General features: G+C 43.1%; 1 protein-coding gene across 3 annotated transcripts in view; it reads right to left on the reverse strand.

The window, feature by feature from the left end:
• The window catches only part of LOC137374581 (E3 ubiquitin-protein ligase DZIP3-like), a 200,254-nt gene that overhangs the window by 82,240 nt on the left and 98,271 nt on the right, over window positions 1-19,743 (reverse strand). For all 3 annotated transcript variants that reach the window (XM_068040905.1, XM_068040904.1, XM_068040903.1), the window contains exons 12-13: window positions 15,340-15,416; window positions 378-541 (exon numbers count right to left, since the gene is read on the reverse strand). In XM_068040905.1, coding sequence (XP_067897006.1) covers window positions 378-541; window positions 15,340-15,416 — 241 coding nt within the window. The remainder of the gene's footprint in view (window positions 1-377; window positions 542-15,339; window positions 15,417-19,743) is intronic.

Raw genomic sequence — 19,743 nt, forward strand, 5'->3', positions numbered from 1 at the left:
CATCATCATCAACTGTTGTAAAAACTCATCCAATTCACTAATGTCCCTTAGGGATGGAAATCTGCCATCCTTACCTGGTCTGGCCTACATGTGACTCCAGACCCAAAGCAATGTGGTTGACTCTTAACTGTCTTCTGAAATGGCCTAGAAAGGCACTCAGTTGTACCAAACTGCTACAGAAAAGTCAATGCACTGGAGGAGTTCAAGAAGGTGGTCCACCACAACCTTCTCAAGGGTAATTAGGGATGGGCAATGCCTTGCCAGTGATGCTCACATCCCAAGAAAGAATTTAAAAAAGTTCAAGTACAGCACTTTAACATGAGAATATAATTCAGGTGCTGTTGATGAGATTGTACTTCAGACTATATACTACTTACCTTCATCTGGCTAGTCTCCTCATTTTCAAGTTCTTCTTCACTTCTACTGTTGGAATCACAGGATTCAGCTGCAGAAGCAGCAGAAACTAGAAAAGCTGCAGACATCCTCTGATTATCCCTGCGATCAGGTGTCGTCGCTAAACTGTCCTGCACAAGTTTCAAACCTAACACAGTAAAACAGAAAAATAAATTTGAAACTTGTGGAAAACCCATGTCAAAATTATACTCCAGAAGTTAAAAATATTCCAAAGTTTTGTGTAACATTTAAACTGCATTCATGACTAACCCTCGATTCTCTACCCCCAAAGGTAGGTAGGATGAGACACATATAATCTGCTTCCTCCTGCATCTACCTTTCCTTCCTATCCATTTACTCAAAGGAGCTTTGCGTGCTTATAAAATTCAGGTTACCTGTTTAGGGCATCCACCTTTTTGAACCATCAGCACCGATGGTTAGGAATTTAACAGTTTTTTTGAACATTGAATTCAGGAATTAAGTAGGACACTTTTTTTTATGTCTTTCAACCCACTCTCAACTTAACGTGTTTCCTGAAGTTCATAGAATAGAAAACAAAAGCCGAAACTAGTTTGCAATCAGCACACTTGCCATTTTATCTCAACACACATATACACAGACACACAGTCAATTAAAAAAAAAATCTCATTTTAAATTTTACCTGAATAGAGCTTTTAAAATTTGAATTAAAATTATTTAAAGAATAGCTACTGGGCTGAAACTATCAATACAACTGACTGAATGATACTGATGTATCCTGGGAAATTAAGTACATTGTACATGCTCAGGTTCCACAATTCACATTCAGTGCACAGCTTCGGGTTAATATATCAAGTCCCAGGCTAGTCTTTTGTTAGAGACTGAGGCTTCAAGTAAAAACTTAATGAAGGCATTAAGAAACACAAATGACAATACAATTTTTCAATTTCATCGTGTTGAAGCATGGGTAAAAGAGGGTTCAAATGTACAGAACTGATTTCAGCATACACTGAATAACAGACAGTAAGGTTCCCTCTGCTACAGCACAATAGAGAAAGGAAGAGATGGAGAGAGAGAAATAAAAAGAGACATCACTTGAACTAAACAACTGCATTTTTACTGTGGCATGGACCATGACAGAACAGAAATGATACTGTTTGGCAGTACCCCTTAAGACTTAATTAAAATGGCCTGGAGGGAAGAGATGAGAAGCCTAAAAAAGAGAAAAAGCAGATGTTTGAAAAATACAGTCATCTTCACCCAGGTCAATTAGTGGTGTAACATTACTCAATGGTCACATTTATATTTAGTAGCTTAGAGAGTACAGTTGCACGTGAACAACATATGAATAGGCCACTCTCAGCATAGATTTAGATTAGTAATTTGTAGTCAAGAAAGGTACAGTGAATTGTCATTTGAATTCAAACCAGCAACACTAAGGTGAAGAACTAAACTCGAGACACATTGTTTTCCCAACTAAACTTTGGTTGGTTGTATATATTTTATCTTATTTGAAGCATTAAACTTTGAACTAGTGAAACTTTGCTGTGGCAGGGCAGCTAATGGCATCTGCAATTAGTTAGACTTGCCCTTGCACATTTAGGATTTTAAATTTTTTGCTGGCAAGTTGCTGGAAGTGTGAGCTGACAACATTGCAGCGTGGGAAAAAGGGCATCTGAGACCCGAGTGAACAGAATAAGCAACTGTGTAACTCTTTAACCAATCAGATTGAAGGATTGTGAAGTTAACAATGCAAGGACAGAGGAGGAAGTGTAAATTAGAATGGGGGACTGGCAGTAATTAACATTTATCATGCTGTTCAAAGGGAACTTAGACTGGAATGGACAAGACTTAACTTTCTGTGGTGAATTTAGTTCATATCTACCGCACTAGTACAGCAACTTCAACCCATTCAATGCAGTTCAATGGTGAGGCAGACAGCGAGATGCTGTTTTCAGAAGGCTAATGACGGAGCAGCGCATCTCAGACAGCAACCTTTTGATTTTTGAGTTTAATCGCTTATTTGACCCGCTTGTAGCTGAAGTATCATTTTCATGTAAATAATAGCAAACGTCATTAGTCTGTCATTTTGACAGGAAAATCTGGGCCATCGTCTGACCATTACTGATCTCTCATAACTAGCAGAAGCTGGCTAGTTAACAAAGTTGCTGTGAAATATGTTTTTTAAATCTTTTGTTGTGGGCTCTAGAAATTCAGTTACTGAGGGAAAAGATGGAAGATTGAAACAAAAAATTGGGAACATGATATCGTTCGACTGCAACAGGACATAGATAGCTTAGCAGAATGGGCAGACATGTGGCAGAGAGCATTTAATACAGAGAAGCTGGGGTTGTTCTCTTGCAGCAAAGGAGATTGAGGGGAGATTCAATAGAGGTGTACAAGATTATGACAGATTTAGATAAGGTAGACAAAGAAAAGCTATTCCCATTAACTGATGGTACAAGAACAAGGGGACACAGATTTAAGGTTTTGGGCGAGAGATGCAGGGATGATGTGAGGAAGAACTTTTTTTACGCAGTATGTGGTAATAACCTGGAACTTGCTGCATACGCAGGTGGTGGAAGTGGAGATGAAGAATGATTTCAAAAGAAAACTGGATGGGCACTTGAGGGAAATAGACTTACAGAGCTATGGGGTACAGCGGGGGAATGAGACTGATTGGATTGCTCTACAGAGAGCTGGCATGGACTTGATGGGCTGAATGGCCTCCTTCTGTGTTCTAATGACTCAAGAATAACTATATTTTGAGCGATTTGTAGGAATCCGGCAGTCAGACTACGTAATGACAAGATGAGTGCACTTGGCAGATCTGGCAGCCATCTGTCTTGTGAGATGATTGTTTGCGTCTTGGTTGTCAACTCTGTGTTAAACATTGCCTAGTGTTGCTCAGGAGGTCCACTCTGACATGGCAACCTCTGCCACACTTGTTGCAAATGAAGGCAGTGGGTTGGGAAGGTGCAGGATTTGCTGGCCTCCGTTTTCCCTGGGTCCTCTTCTCAGCCAGCTGAGCTTTCTCTTTCTCCTTGCCTCTTCCAATGCCCCTCTAAACAGACAGCCTCCAAAGGACCTGGCTGCCAGTGGCTGTCTCCCAGTTGCATGTGTCAATATCCACCATCTTCATACTTTGCTTGCCGGTGTCCTTGTAGCGGAGTTATGGATGTCCAGCAGGTTGTGTTCCAATGTTACCCCGTCATAGCTGACCTTACCACTCATGTTGTCATGGAAGGAGGGAATCACACTGAGCAGCAGATTGAGCAATTACAAGATGAGTTAACTTAGCAAAACACAGTATAAATGTCTGACACATACAGATGAATTTTCCTTGCCCTGTGATGGCGGGCTTGAAGGCTGGGAAAATAGGGGGCAGCTGCGTTGGAATGGGTCCCCAACTCATTCCTGCTGCCAGGGAAGTTTCCCATGGGCAGATGGGGGCCGGATCGGCTGCCCGCACCATGGGGGTCAGCAGCCAATTAAGCTGATTACAGACCCAATTAGGTCCAATTTTGTGGGTGCACTGGCATTTTGCCGTCGACGGAGCAGCCCCCATCTCCATGTAGGCGACTGGTGGTGTCATCGGAGTCGGAGGCTCCATGCCCCAAACAGGGAACTGCTGGCAGGAAAGGCTGCACCCAGTGCACAAACGATGCACACAGATAGGTTTCCCCTCCACTTCGAGGTGCCTAACGACTTCACCCGTAATAATTTTATCTTTAAATACCCGCCTCTGACGGTGTCTCCATGTTGAGGCTCCTTTGTGGTCCATGACCTGCTTCAGCAACATCCAACATCCTGGTGGTGCTGCCAAGGCTCCAGAGCTGTCGGCCCTCTGATTGGGCTGGCAGCACGACAGCCCGCCCGCCATCCTTAATAAGATGTTGAGTTTGGAGGTGGCAATTAGGAGACCGCCTCTGAGAAGACTGCACTGTCGGGTGTGCTGCCGGTAAGCGCGGGCTCGGATCACCCATTTTGTCCCGAAGCTAGTGGGAACATTCAGGCCATGAAGTGCAAAAAAAACTATTAACATGAAATTAGGTTATGTAGATGGGAAGTGCACACAAAGAAAGCCTTTTATTTATATTTAAAAAATTAAAAGTTCCATTTACTCACCGACACACGTGCTCAAGTACTTTAATGTCCTACTTTTCTGCAACATTTAATCAGAAGTCAAACATATTCTAACCTGCCACACCTAATTGGGCCTTTCTTCCCAGGTGACTGACTCCCCGCCCAGTCTACCAGCTCTGACTTCCACTTTTTCAGTAGCTGCAGCATACATTGGAAAAGTACATTAAAGCAAATCAAAGGCAATCAAACAGCTGCGAGCTAGATGTAAATGACAGGAAGTTTAAATGCATTCAACAATGATTCTTTAGAATTAGGATAATTTATACCTTCTATTATTGCATTTCACAAATTTAAGGTGATTGGCAAAAGAAACGACGACATGGGGAAAAAGTGTTTCATGCAGCGAGTGGTTAGGATCTGGAGTGTGATGGAGGCAGATTCAATCAAGGCTTTCAGAAGAAAATTGGATAATTGTAAGGAAAAAGAATTGCAGGGCTATGGGAAAAAGGAGGGGGAGTGGGACTAGATGAGGTGTTCTTGCAGAGAGCCAGCATGAGCACTCAACCCCTTTTCTTATCGATGCAAAACCAGCTTAAAATGTGTTGTAATTCATCTCTCTCTTTCTAAGAACATAACAGTTCTACAATGTCTTCCAACTTCTTAATTGACTGTCAGTCAAACAAAACCAGGGTTTGACCTTCAGAGACCTTTTCACATTTAATAACTAGTTAAATAGGTGGTTGAAAGAAAGGTGAATAAAGGGATTTCAAAACAGGGAAGGGACATGGGATTAGTGCTACTCCTTGTATGGAAGATAAATACCAACACTGACTGGTTGCTAAGTGCTGTAATTTTTCTGTAACCTGACCTGTAACTGACCCCAGCATTCATTTAAAAAATCCAAAGCAATTACACCTTCTAATCTTAAAAGAATAGACACCTAGATTCTATTCTAGCTGCTTTTACAGTCCTGTACTTGTAAACCAGGAGACTCACATATAAATTTTTTCTTCATGTGTGCTTTTTTTTTGCTCCATTTCTTTTTGCAATTATTCTCAGTTATACAGCACAGTCATATATTTAGACACTGTTGCACGATTTAGGGGACATGATGCAGAAAGTTAGAATGACATAAGAAAGCCTTATTGGCTGGCAGCCAGCCAGGGGCCTGTTTCCAGCAAAATTATAGATTTTTTTTAAAAAGCTAAGTTGCTTTAGTTGTCAGTTGCGGCGACATTGATGACTGTTGATGAAAGATTTCAAAACTATCGCAATTCAGCCAGAAAGATCCCTTTTGCAAGGTACCTGGCTGCAGCAGAATACTAGCAGATTTCTAGACATCTTGTAGCAGTAGACAAAGAATAGGAAGTAGGTTCAGGTTCAATGAGCACATAATTTTTTCTAACTGGGTTATTTTCAATAGTGCCAGAAATCACAATGACCTGGGGGTGGTGGAACCAGGCAAGCAAGTAGGGAGCAGATCAGCCTTCCAACACCTCGGTGGGATCCACAATCAGATTGGCATTAGGATGAAATTTTGGAGTTTCTTCAACTCTGGGTACCAGTCATCACTATTTGAAGGCACTGCACTGTGTTTGACTCAATTGTGCTTTGGATTCTGTGCAACAATTCGCCAACAGGATTGCATATTTGGACAGTCAGAAAATATGAAAGATTGTGCTCTCCCCACCAAAGCCTCTCCAGTATTCTGCTGAGGCTTTGAGGTTCCATCTGTATGCGTGTGTCTGAATGTTGATTTTATTTAATATGCTGTTCCTTTAATTTCATGTCAGTGAAAATTTTATTTGCTATGTTGCAAATGGATTTATTGATTCAACTGAGGTCTTTCATTCTCAGGCTATCTTTTCTGTATGAGCACAAGTTTTATATATGCCGAAGAAACTAACCTGGCTGAGGGCTTGGGGATCTAATGTAAAGGCCGGCTTGGGTCTGCAAATAAAACCCAACCTGAGACCGACAGAACAACATCCGACCCCAGCCTGAACCGGCCCGAGTCCTTTCATTTTTTCCCACGCCTGACCCGACCATCTGTTAACCTAGCTTCCGTTTTTCACTTTGTTGCTTATCTGCACAAGCTTAAAAAAACTGCAACTAAACAAGCTTTCAAGTCCAAAAAGTACATTAACATTGGAGCCACGTACCAGAAGTGGTGATAGAGTGTGTCCGACCCAGATATACCTAACCCGAGCCCGAATGCCAGACCTGGAAGAGCCACCTGACCCGAACCCGACACATGTCATCAGGTCCCGTTGGGTTTGGGTCAGGTAGCCATGCTCTAATCTAATGAAGGTTTTCAGAGCTGTAGATGGCAAGTGACTGCCTTTTTCCTGGTTCCTATTATTTAAACAACATTCCTCCATAACTTAAATACAGAGCAGTAAAATGCAAGGAAAATTACAAGAAAACTAAATTTATAGTTAAATACAATGACACTGAGGTAACTGATCCTGTAAATGGACTACTCTTCTCAGTGTGGGGATATGCTCACCTGCAAGCACATGGAACTGAATTTTACAATTACGTAATATTCAGCTGTATGAAGATAACAAAATTTAATTAAAAATAAATCCAATCCCCTCAGCTGGAAAAAAATTCCAAGAAAGAAAAATTGGAAATAGATGAAAACTGCAGCATCTGTTCCATTCGATCTTCTGGCATGCTGCATTAGTTCACCAAGGTACTCTACACATTAGAAACAGAATTTACCAACTGATAACAAGCTCCTTTGACGGAAAACACATAAATACAAAGTAACATTTTGTAAATTATATTTTAACATTCATGCAGTTGCAGAAGAGCAACAATAAAAATAATTTCCACTACTTATGATGCAGCTAACCGCCTGAGATGTTTATATTGCCTGGTTCAAACTGCAAACTTTCTTTCACTGCAGAGAGCACTAAGTAGATGCAGCACTCATCTCCCAGTGATTAAAATGTCAATGCTCAGAGAAGGTGAGATTGAGCATCTACACTCAAAGTTTACATCACCTCCAGGTAGATTTAATAAATGCTTAAGAATCTAAGATATAATTTAAGTTCTTCTTAAACCAGGTCTGGAATTATACTTAATGCAGTGTCAGGCTACCTCCTCCAGGGACTCCCAACTTCAGAGTGAAGCACTGCTTTCTTTCTTGTTCGCGGGATGTGGGTGGCGCTGGCTAGCACAGTATTTATTGCCCATCCCTAATTGCCCTTGAGAAGATGGTGGTGAGCTGCCTTCCTGAACTGCTGCAGTGCTTAGGGTGTAGGTACATCCACAGTGCTGTTAGGAAGAAAATTCCAGGATTTTGACCCAGCGACGGTGAAGGAACGGCGATATAGTTTCAAGTCAAGATGGTGTATGGTTTGGAGGGGAACTTGCAGGTGGTGGTGGTCCCATGCATCTGCTGCTTTGGCTTGCCTTGTCCTTCTAGGTGGTAGAGGTCGCGGGTTTGGAAGGTGCTGTCTAAGGAACCTTGATGAGTGCAGTGCATCTTGCATATGGTACATGCTGCTGCCACTGTGCATCGGTGGTAAAGGGAGTGAATGTTGTAGGTTGTAGATAGGGTGCCAATCAAGCAAATTTATTTATTTAGAGGTACAGCACTGAAACAGGCCCTTCGGCCCACTGAGTCTGTGCCGACCAACAACCACCCATTTATACTAATCCTACATTAATCCCATATTCCCGACCACATCCCCACCATTCTCCTACCACCTACCTACACTAGGGGCAATTTACAATGGCCAACTTACCTATCAACCTGAAAGTCTTTGGCTGTGGGAGGAAACCGGAGCACCCGGCGGAAACCCACACGGTCACAGGGAGAACTTGCAAACTCCGCACAGACAGTACCCAGAACTGAACCCGGGTCGCTGGAGCTGTGATGCTGCAGTGCTAACCACTGCGCTGCCCAAATTGCTTTGTCCTGGATGATGTTGAGCTTCCTGAGTGTTGTTGGAGCTGCACCAATCCAGGCAAATGGAGATTATTCCATCACACTCCTGACTTGCACCTTGTAGATGGTGGACAGGCATTGGGGAAACAGGTGGTGAGTTACCCGCTGCAGAATACCCAGCCTCTGACCTGCTCTTGTACCCACAGCATTTATGTGGCTGGTCCAGTTCAGTTTCTGGTCAATGGTGACACCCCCCCAACCCCCCCAGGATGTTTATAGTGGGGGATTCAGCGATGGTAATGCCATTGAACATCAAGGGGAAATGGTTAGATTCTCTCTTGTTGGAGATGGTTATTGCCTGGCACTTGTATGGCACAAATGTTACTTGTCACTTATCAGCCTAAACCTGGATGTTGTCCAAGTCTTCCTGCATCTGGGCATGGGCTGCTTCAGTATCTGATGAGTCACGAATGGTGCTGAACATCGTGCAATCATCAGCAAACATCCCCATTTCCGACCTTAGGGTGGAGGGAAGGTTATTGATGAAGCAGCTGAAGATGGTTGGGCCGAGGACACTACCCTGAGGAACTCCTGCAGTGATGTCCTGGAGCTGAGATGATTGACCTCCAACAACCACAACCATCTTCCTTTGTGCTAGGTATGACTTCAACCAGCGGAGAGTTTTCCCCCAATTCCCAATGACTCCAGTTTTGCTAGGGCCCCTTGATGCCATACTCGGTCAAATGCTGCCTTGATGTCAAGGGCAGTCACTCTCACCTCAGCTCTGGAGTTCGGCTCTTTTGTCCATGTTTGGACCAAGGCTGTAATGAGGTCAGAAGCTAACTGGCCCTGGCAGAACCCAACCTGAGCACCAGTGAGCAAGTTATTGCTGAGCAAGTGCCGCTTGATAACACTGTTGATGACCCCTTCCATCACTTTGCTGATGATCATGAGCAGACTGATACAGCGGTAACTGGCTGGGTTGGATTTGTCCTGCTTTGTGTGTACAGGACATATCTGAGCAATTTTCCACATTGCCGGGTAGATGCCAGTGTTGTAGCTGTACTGAAACAGCTTGGCTAGGGGTGCAGCTAGTTCTGGAGTACAAGTCTTCAATACTTTTGTTGGAATGTTGCCAGGGCCCATAGTCTTTGCAGTATCCAGTGCCTTCAGCCGTTTCTTGATATCACATGGAGCGAATTGGATTGGCTGAAGACTAGCATCTGTAATGCTGGGACCTCAGGAGGAGGCTGAGATAGATCATTCACTCGGCACTTCTGGTTGAAGATGGATGCAAATGCTTCAGCCTTGTCTTTTGCACTGATGTGCTGAGCTCCCCCATTGTTGAGGATGGGGATATTTGTGGAGCCTCCTCCTCCTGTCAGTTGTTTAATTGTCCACCACTATTCACAACTGGATGTGGCAGGATTGCAGAGCTTAGATTTGATCTGCTGGTTGTGGGATCGCTTAGCCCTGTCTATTGCATGCTGCTGATGCTGTTTGACATGCAAGTAGTCCTGTGTTGTAGCTTCACCAGGCTGACACCTCATTTTTAGCTATGCCTGGTGCCGCTCCTGGTCTGCCCTCCTCCACTCTTCACTGAACCAGGGATGTCCCCCGACTTGATGGTAACGGTAGAGTGGGGGATATGCCGGGCCATGAGGTTAGATTGTGGTTGAATAACATTCTGCTGCTGCTGATGGCCCACAGCGCCTCATGGATGCCCACTTTTGAATTTTTCTATCTGTACAAAATCTATCCCATTTACGAGGGTGGTAGTGCCACACAACGTGATGGCGGTTACCCGCAATGTGAAGATGGGACTTTGTCTCCACAACGACTGTGCGGTGGTCACTCCTACCATGGACAGATGAATCTGTGACAGGTAAGTTGGTGAGGACGAGATCAAGTAGGTTTTTCCCTCACCACCTACTGCAGACCCAGTCTAGCAGCTATGTCCTTTAGGACTCGGCCAGCTAGGTCAGTAATCGTGCTACCTAGCCACTCTTGGTGATCGACATTGAAGTCTCCCACCACCCCCCCCACCCCACCCCACCCCCCAGAATACATTCTGTGCCCTTGCTACCCTCAGTGCTTCTTCCAATTGGTGTTCAACATGGAGAAGCACTGATTCATTAGCTGAGGGGGAGGAGGGCAGTAGGTAGGAATCAGCAGGAGGTTTCCATGCCCATGCTTGACCTGATGCCATGAGAATTCATGGGGTCCAGAGTCAATGTTGAGGACTCCCAGGGCAACTCCCTCCCAATTGTATACCACTGTGCCACCACCCCAGGTGGGTCTGTCCTGGGATGGTGATGGTGGTGTCTTGGACATTGTCTGCAAGATATGGTTCCGTGAATATGACTATGCCAGGCTGTTGCTTGACTCATCTGTGGGACAGCTCTCCCAATTTTGGCATAAGCCCCCAGATGTTAGTAAGGAAAATTTGGAAGGGTCAACAGGACTGGGTTTGCTGTTGTCGCCTCCAGTGCCTTGTTTGATGCCGGGTGGTCCGTCTGGTTTAATTCCTCTGTGAAGCAGAAACCATTTGTGGTATGTAGTACTGCTAAAGGTGCAGCACAAGTGTACCACTTGAGTAGGGACATTACCATGTGGAGAAATATATATATAATTCTGCTACCTTGGGTCCATGGTGGCAGACAATCTGCCCCTTGATGCAGAGCTCAGTACAAGCATAGGGAAAGCAGTTACCACCTTCGGCCGACTTACGAATCATGCACGGGATAACACCAAGCTGACTCTTAAGGCCAAGCTGATGGTTTATAAGGCCTGTGTTCACAGCACCTTGCTGTGTGGCTGTGAAACATGGGCGATTTACAGCTACCAGGAAAAGAAGCTCAATAATTTCCATCTTCACTGTCTGCGGTGCATTGTGGGTATATCCTGGCAGGACAAAATCACAAATGTGGCAGTCCTCTCAAAGGCAGAGCTTCCAACTGTGTTGGCACTAAACAGAGGAGGCTTAGGTGGATCGGACACGTCCGCAGGATGGAAGGCGGTCGTATATCCAAGGACCTTCTGTATGGTGAGGTAGCCGGAGCCAGATGACCAGTGGAACGTCCAAAGCTGCACTTCAAGGATGCTTGCAAGTGTGACATGAAGGCCCTAAATGTCGACTATCGCACTTGGGAGTCACAAGCTGGCGAAAGAGGGAAATGGCGACACATCTGTGGACTGCTGTGCACTACCACGATGACCAGTTGCTACAGTCAATTGACCTCAGGCACCAACGTCAAAAACAACAACTCGCAGCGTCACTTGGTAGCTTCACATGCAGCATTTGTAGCAGAACCTGCCTCTCAAGGATTTGCCTTCACATCCATTAACAAAGGTGCACCAAGAGAAGACACCCTACGTAAATGGATTGTTTGCTGTGTGTCCATCATCTTTTGTAGATGGAAGGATGTGAACAACCATTTCCCAGGATGGTAATGTACAGCTGTTGTCAACTTAATCTTATTGGAGCTTGGTGTGATACAATGTTTAGTTGCATGTGAGATTGACAGCATCTTATTTGGGACTCTGTCATTCATGAATTATAAGGCCACCATCGCTATGGAAAGTAAAATTCATATCATATCGAACTCAATAAGGCATTTGTTAATACTGTGACAAGCATCTGCTTGGATACAGTTAGACTACTAATCAGGACAGATAAGAGATTCAAAAATATTATGGATGAATTACAAAATCAAAACTTCTATATAATCTCTCTGGTTGATAAGCTGTTTTTGTGTTTGAATGAATTAGTGGAATTATTGATTTCTGGTGGTCTGCAGGATTGTGTCTTGTCATAATTACTTTCTTCACAATTTACACGTTACATGAAAAAAGGAACAAGGTTGCAAAAGATAACATGATGTTTGAGAATGATATCGAAATCATGCTACATTTTCGTATCGTCACTTGTCAGCGAATTAAAAACACCATGGGGTAAATTTTCATCCTCATTGTATAGGTGGTAATATGGCAGAGCGGATTGCCTGTCCAGCCGTTCAGAATTCAATGGAATGAAAATTGGATGATCTCTATAATGGGCAGGCAATCTACTTTTATCAGATTACTGCCCATACAGTGATGAAAATATACTTCTTTATTATAACAACAAATGGGTTACATTAACAAGTGACCCCACTGAAAAAATTTTTCTAATAAATATATCTTGACTCTGTTATGAAAGTGCTTCCATTTTAAAAATTTTTTTGAGGACTCATGTTTTAAAATTGTCGAAATGGATTCATTTGAAAGACTGAAGATATTCCATAGATGCTGGACTTTGTTTTTTTTTTAAAAGGTCACTCGAAGGACTTGAAATTTTGTTTAAAAACAACCCTTTACTGGATGACATGCCTTAAGCTAAGTAAACAATAAGAACCTTGGTGACTAAAGGAGTTGTTTACACAGAAGTGACATATCAAGATTTATGGTGCTCAAGAGTTGGTTTTGTTTTGGATATTGTTTAGAGTCAGTTGGGTGTCAGCCCGCTAACAGAGAAGCCATCAGCTCATTCTTTTCCACTGCTTTGAGAAACCTTGAGAATCCAGTGCGTGGACTGGAGAAATTGTTACCACATTTCTCCTGAAAAGCCTGCCAGACTTATCCTCGATGTCGCCTGAAGAGAACTGCTCCAAAAAAGATTCCAGTGACAGCCGTCAATGAGTATCTGGATGTCAGACTCAAAAGGGCCAGCGGGGAACATCACATATTTTCTCCTTTCCCCCTTCAAGAATTAGCAAGTATTTGGCCAAAGTATTTTTTTTGTCTTTTTGTAAAGAGATCTCGGCAGAGAAATCTTCTTTATTTTTTCTTAAACCGGTGTGTGCGCGCATGTGTGTTGGGCTAATTTAGAAGGGGACTTCCATACTTCAACCTGCGTATTAATGCCTTGCATCTTTATAGAATAAGTCTTTCTGTATAATAAAGTAATAATTTTGTTGTTTATTGAAGAAACCTGGTTGGTGGATTTTATTCTGAAATACAAAAAAGATTATATAATTGGCCGTATCGGTAACTTGGTAAAACTTTCAAATATATGTTGTGACCCATGGAGAAGTGGAACTAGAGAAACATAGTGCACTCCTCCAGTCTAGGTCGTAACAATTCATAAAAGGGTGACAGAAATATTGTTTTACTGCTAGTTTTAAAGAAACAAGATCATTGTTTCTGCTATAAAATTTAAAATTGCTGCTATGGAATTAAATCTCACTCCTATGTAAAGCCGAGGTTAATCAGACTAGTTATATTTTCACCTACTAAGTATTCATCATCCTAAAAACACGCCAACGATGACAAATCATTTCATGTGCAAATCATAACTGACAAATCAGCAAGAAAGGAGCAAAAGCAAAATATTGCCGATATTGGAAATCTGAAATAAAAGCAGAAAATTCTGGAAATACTCAGTACATCTGACAGCATCTGTGGAGAGAGAGAGAGTTAACATTTCAGGTCTGTGACCTTTCATCAGAACGGCAAGAAGGGAAGGTGATTCGACCATAAGCAGTGGCTGCTTTAGCTGTAACAATAATGGAAGTTAAAATGCAACCTTTGCTCCTTCTGTGCCATAAATCTTCTGGGGTTTTTTCCTGTTGATAACTTTATTCTCCTGAATTCATGATAAGTTTCTGGCCTTGCTACTATACTTTCCATGAGTAGATGAAGGGGTGTTGCAGCAAAGTACTGGCTTGAATATAAGTGCGAAGTTCAGTATTAAATGTATTAAGCCTACTCTCTACATTGACTTGTTCCAACTATACAGTCTAACCAAGGTCTATTAGATTATCTCAGACCAGTTCTTCTTCAGACATCTTTTCTACAAAGCAGATATTCCAGTTTAGACTGCTTGTGCCGCTAATTGGGAAAGAATCTGTGGTAGAGAGATACAATTGAGCTCTACTGGTGCACCACTTGACACTTAAAAATGAGTTATGTTTGCAATTTAATTAGAGTTTGAAACAAGTTTAAAGCCAGAATCCTTTTAATTGCTGCTTCCTTAATTATTTCGCTGGTGTCTTTTGTAACCTGTCTTTTCTGTTTTTACTGAGAGAGATGTATGGTTTTTCAGTTTTGTGTTAACAGAGTTCATCACACTCCTTAATGAGAATAAAACTGCTCGCTATGAGATGAATGTGCAGGTAATTGCCTCTCGCTGAGCAGAATGGCTACGCGCTACCTCCATTAGTAACCAACTGGCTTTCTCAAACTGTAGTGGTTTAAAGCATACTGGTTCACACGATGTTGACTATAGCATGTTGTTTCTGATATGCTTAATGATCTGATATGATTTATGGGCCAATGTGCTTCATGAGTATGTTAAGGGAAATAAGTGGTTTAGGTAACTAATGTGTTGTGTCATTGAGTGGTAGAACATGAGATCCCAGCTGAGATGCAACGCACAGTGCATTCCTTTTAAAAAAATGTTTTCGTGGGATGTGGGTGTCGCTGACAAGGCCAGCAATTGTTGTCCATCCCGAATTACCCTTGACAACTGAATGCCTTGCTAGGCTACTTCAGAGGGCAGTTAAGAGTAGGCCAGACCAGTTAAAGACTGCAGATTTCCTTCTCTAAAGGCCATTAGTGATCCATATGGGTTTTTATGACAATCGATAATAGCTTCATGGCACCATTACTGACACAAGCTTTCAATTCCACATTTTTATTAATTAATTGAATTGGATTTGAACCTGTGTCCCCAGGGCATTAGCCTGGGCCGCTAGATTACTAGTTCAGTGGCATTACCACTATACCACCATCTCCCCTCTTCCTGACTGTACAAAATAGGTTAGGCCATCTTCTTATCAAGTGGCACTAAGGTTGCATATATGCGCCTAAAGTTCTGCAGGACGGTCAGGATTGAAATACTGAAATCAATAACATAAAAATTCTAAGTTGAAAGCCTTTGGTACCAATTATTCTCAGATATTCTCCACTCATGTGAATAAAAATAAGGTCAACTCTACCAGTTCCTGTAGCTTCAGACTCCTGTAAGAGTTCTTGATTCTGCTCCTCAGGTATTTCACTGTTCTGAGTCAGGGAACTGCAAAAAGACACAACAATGGCCAATAGAACAAAGTGCATCATTTCTGAAAGAATGACTACTGCCCTGTGATTGCCTTTTAACACAACCATTTAATTATTAAATAACTACAAAATACCACTATTGTAGCTGCCAAACCATCCTAGACTAATTTGAGACAATTTTACTGGCAGATTTTCTTAGTTTGGTGTTGCATTCAGAGAATTTTCCTCCCACTATAAAGAAGGCTTAAATGACCGTGAGAAAGGCTGGATGAATCAAGGAATCCTACTCTGGCAACTAAACCACTGAACAATTGTTGAAAAAGGTGGAGCAGAGGAAAGAGATTTTCTTTCTAGGCCATGGTCACACAGTTCTCAGTGGCCCACAAAGCAGAGCAGAGAGCAGTAAAAGCTATTAATGCTAGGAGTACTGTCCACAAGGCCATGCTCCACTGCAGGAAGGAATTCAATGATCTGATCAGGAAGGGAAAGGAAAGCCTCATGCATCATCCATAATGAAATATGTAAGCTATCTGGCAATCCCATTATCAGTCCCCTCCTAAACTTTAATTTCCTTCTCTAATTCATCAGAAACCACTGTGCACCTTATAGCCTCTTCTGACACTTGTCACCCACTTTGACAAGAATGGATAAGGAAAACATACTGACACAATCCTTTAACTGCAGCTGCATGATTCAACCTCAGTCTGATAATCCTTAGCAATATTACTTTGCATCATTAGGTGGACCACTAGGCCTTAATTCCTCAGTAGTTGTCTCTGCAGGAGAGAACAGCACATAGCTAGAGAGATAACAACCACCAGAACTGACCAGCAACAGTTCAATAAGGGCTGAAATCATAAAATCGCAGAAGATTTACGGCACTGAAAGAGGCCACTGGGCCCATTGTGTCTGTGCCAGCCGAGAAACGAGCCACCCAGCCTAATTCCACCTTCCAGCATTTGGTCCGTAGCCCTCTAGGTTACAGCACTTCAGGTGCATATCCAGACACCTTTTAAATGAGTTAAGGGTTTCTGCCTCAAATACACTTTCAGGCAGAGAGTTCCAGACCCCCACCAACCTCTGGGTGAAAAGATATTTCCTCATCTTCCCTCTAATCTTCCTACCAATCACTTTAAACCTATGCCACCTAGTCACTGACCTCTCTGCTAAGGTAAATAGGCCCTTCACATCTACTCTATCCAGGCTCCTCACAATTTTGTACATTTCAATCAGATCTCCCCTCAACCTTCTCTGTTTCAAGGAGAACAACCCCAGCCTATTCAATCTTTCCTCATAGCTGCATTTTACCAGTCCTGCCAACATTCTTGTAAATCTCCTCTGTACCCTCTCTAGTGCAATTACATCCTTTCTGTAATGAGGTGACCAGAATGATTTATACAGTTCCAGCCTAACCTCCCTGCTCTTATATTCTATACCTCGGCTAATAAAGGACAGGATTTCACTGCCTTCATAACTACCTTATCGACCTGTCCTGCTACCTTCAGGGATCTGTGGACATTCACTCCAAGGTCCCTCACTTTCTCTACACCTCTCAGTATTCTCCCATTAATCTTGTATTGCTTTGCCTTATTTGAACTCCCCAAATGCATCACCTCACATTTCTCTGGGTTGAATTCCATTTGCCATTTTTCTGCCCACCTGACCAGTCCATCGATATCTTCCTGCAGTCTATAGCTATCCTCCTCGCTATGAACCACACGGTCAATTTTTGTGTCTTCTGCAAACTTCTTGATCGTACCCCCTACATTTACCACCAAAGCAGGGGACCAAGTCATGAGCCCTGAGAAATGCCACTGGAAACAGCCATCTGGTCACAAAATCAACCGACTACCATTATCTTTTGTTTCCTGCCACTGAGCCAATTTTGGATCCAGCTTGCTACATTCCCCTGGATCCCATGGGCTTTTAACCAGTCTGCTATGTGTGACCTTGTCAAAAGCCTTGCTGAAATCCATGTAGACCACCTCAATTGCACGACCCTCATCAATCCTCCTTGTTACTTCTTCAAAATATTCAATCAAGTTAGTCAGACAAGATCTTTCCTTAACAAATCATGCTGACTATCCTTGATTAATCCGTGCCCTTCTAAGGAACAGTTTATCCTGTCACTCAGAATTGATTCCAATAATTAGCCCACTACTGAGGTTAGACTGACTGCCCTGCAATTATTTGGTCTATCTCTCACTCCTTTTTTAAACAAAGATGCAATATTAGCAGCCCTCCAATCCTTCGGCACCGTATCCAATGAGGACTGCAAAATGATGGACTGACCCTCCGCTCTTTCCTTCCTGGCTTCTTTTAATAGCCTGGGGTACATTTCATGCGGCCTCAATGATTTATCCACTTTCAAGGATGCTAATCCCATTCATACTTCCTCTCTCCCTAGGTTTATCACATCTAATACTTCATACCCCTCTTCCTTAACTGCATTATCTGCATCATCCCCCTCTTTTGTGAAGACAGACGCAAAGTATTCATTAAGAACCATACCAACATCTTCCGCCCCTACACATAGGTCATCTTTTTGGTCTGCTGTGGGCTCTACTCTTTCCTTAGTTATTCTCTTACTCTTAATGTACTGAGAAAACAGCTTTGGGTTCACCTCGATTTTGCTTGCCAATATCCTTTCATGCCCTCTCTTTGCTTTTCTAATTTCCTTTTTGATTTCATCCCTCCACTTTGTGTACTCCTCTCGGCTTTCTGTAGCAGAGTTCGCGGTGTGGACAAGAACTTTCCTTTTCTGCCTTATCTTACCCTGTAAGCTCGCCATCCAGGGAGCTTTATATTGGGCTGTCTTACCCTTTTTTACTCAGAACCCATTGAATCGCCCCTTTTAATGCCTCCCACTGCTCTAACACGGAGTTACCTTCAAGTAGCTGTTTCCAGTCCATTTTCGCTAAGTCACTCCTCAGCTTAGTAAAATTGACCTTGCCCCAATTGAAAACTCTAACTCCTGTTCTATCCTTGCCCTTTTCCATAATTATGTTAAAACTGACTGAATTATGATCACTACCACCAAATTGCTCTCCCACTGCCACCCCTTCCACCTGCCCTAAAACTAAGGCAAAAACTGCGTCCTCTCTTTTTGGACGCTACATACTGGCCAAAAAAGTTCTCCTGAATGCACCTCAAGAATTCTGCTCCCTCAATTCCTTTCACATTAAAACTACCCCAGTTAATAGTGAGGTAGTTAAAATCCTCTCCTATCTCTGCCACATTGTTTTTGCACTTCTCAGAGATTCGCATACATATCAGCTCTTCTATCTCCCTCTGACTGCTTGGGCATCTATGGTACACTCCCAGCAGTGTGATTGCCTCTTGTTTGTTCCTTAGTTCAATCCATATGGCCTCAATTGATGAACATTCTAACCAATCATCCCTCCTCACAGCTGTAATTGTTTCTGTGACCAAAATCGCAAACCCCCCCCCCCATTTTTATCCCCCTCTCTATCGCGTCTGAAAACTCTGTAACCAGGAACGTTGAGCTGCCTGTCCCTCCCTAAGCAATGTTTCTGTAATAGCTATGATATCATACTGCCACGTCTCTGTCTGTGCCCTCAGCTCGTCTGGTTTATTTGCTATACCCTTTGCACTGAAGAACATACCCTTTAGCACTAACTTTATTTTCTAACTTTTGTTTCCACTGCGTTCCAGACTCATCTGCTAATTTTCTGCCTTCCCTTTTCATTTCTGATTTTGTCCCAACTGCGTCTACCCTTAGGTCCCTGTGCCCCTGCCAAACTAGCTTAAACCCTCCCCAACAACACTAATGAAACGTTCCACAAGAAACTCAGTCCTGGCTCTGTTCAGGTGCAAATCGTCCAGCCTGTACAGGCCCCAATCTCCCCCAGAGCCGGTCTCAATGTCCCAAGGATCTAAAGCCCTCCCTCCTGCACCATTCTTCCAGCCACACATTCATCTGTCTTATCCTTCCATTCCTGTACTCACTTGCATGTGGCACTAGGAGCAATCTGGAGATTACTACTTTTGAAGTCCTGCTTGCTAATTTCTACCTAGCATAGTAAACCTTTCTGCAGGACCACATCCCTCTTTTTACCTAGTCATTGGTACCAATGTGGACCACGACTGTTGGCTGTTCACACTCCCCTCGCAGGATGCTCTGCAGCCACTCAGTGACATCCTTGACCCTGACACCAGGGAGGCAACAAACCATCCTGGATTCACGTCTAAGGTCACAGAAACATCTGTCTGTTCCCCAAACTACCGAATCTCCTATCACTATCGCTCTTCCAGTCTTCCTTGTGCCCCCCTGTGCAGCTGAGCCACCTGTGGTGCTATGGCCTTGGCTCAGATGAACCATC

The sequence above is a fragment of the Heterodontus francisci genome, chromosome 10 (genome assembly GCF_036365525.1).
Source record: "Heterodontus francisci isolate sHetFra1 chromosome 10, sHetFra1.hap1, whole genome shotgun sequence".
Lineage (NCBI taxonomy): Eukaryota > Metazoa > Chordata > Chondrichthyes > Heterodontiformes > Heterodontidae > Heterodontus > Heterodontus francisci.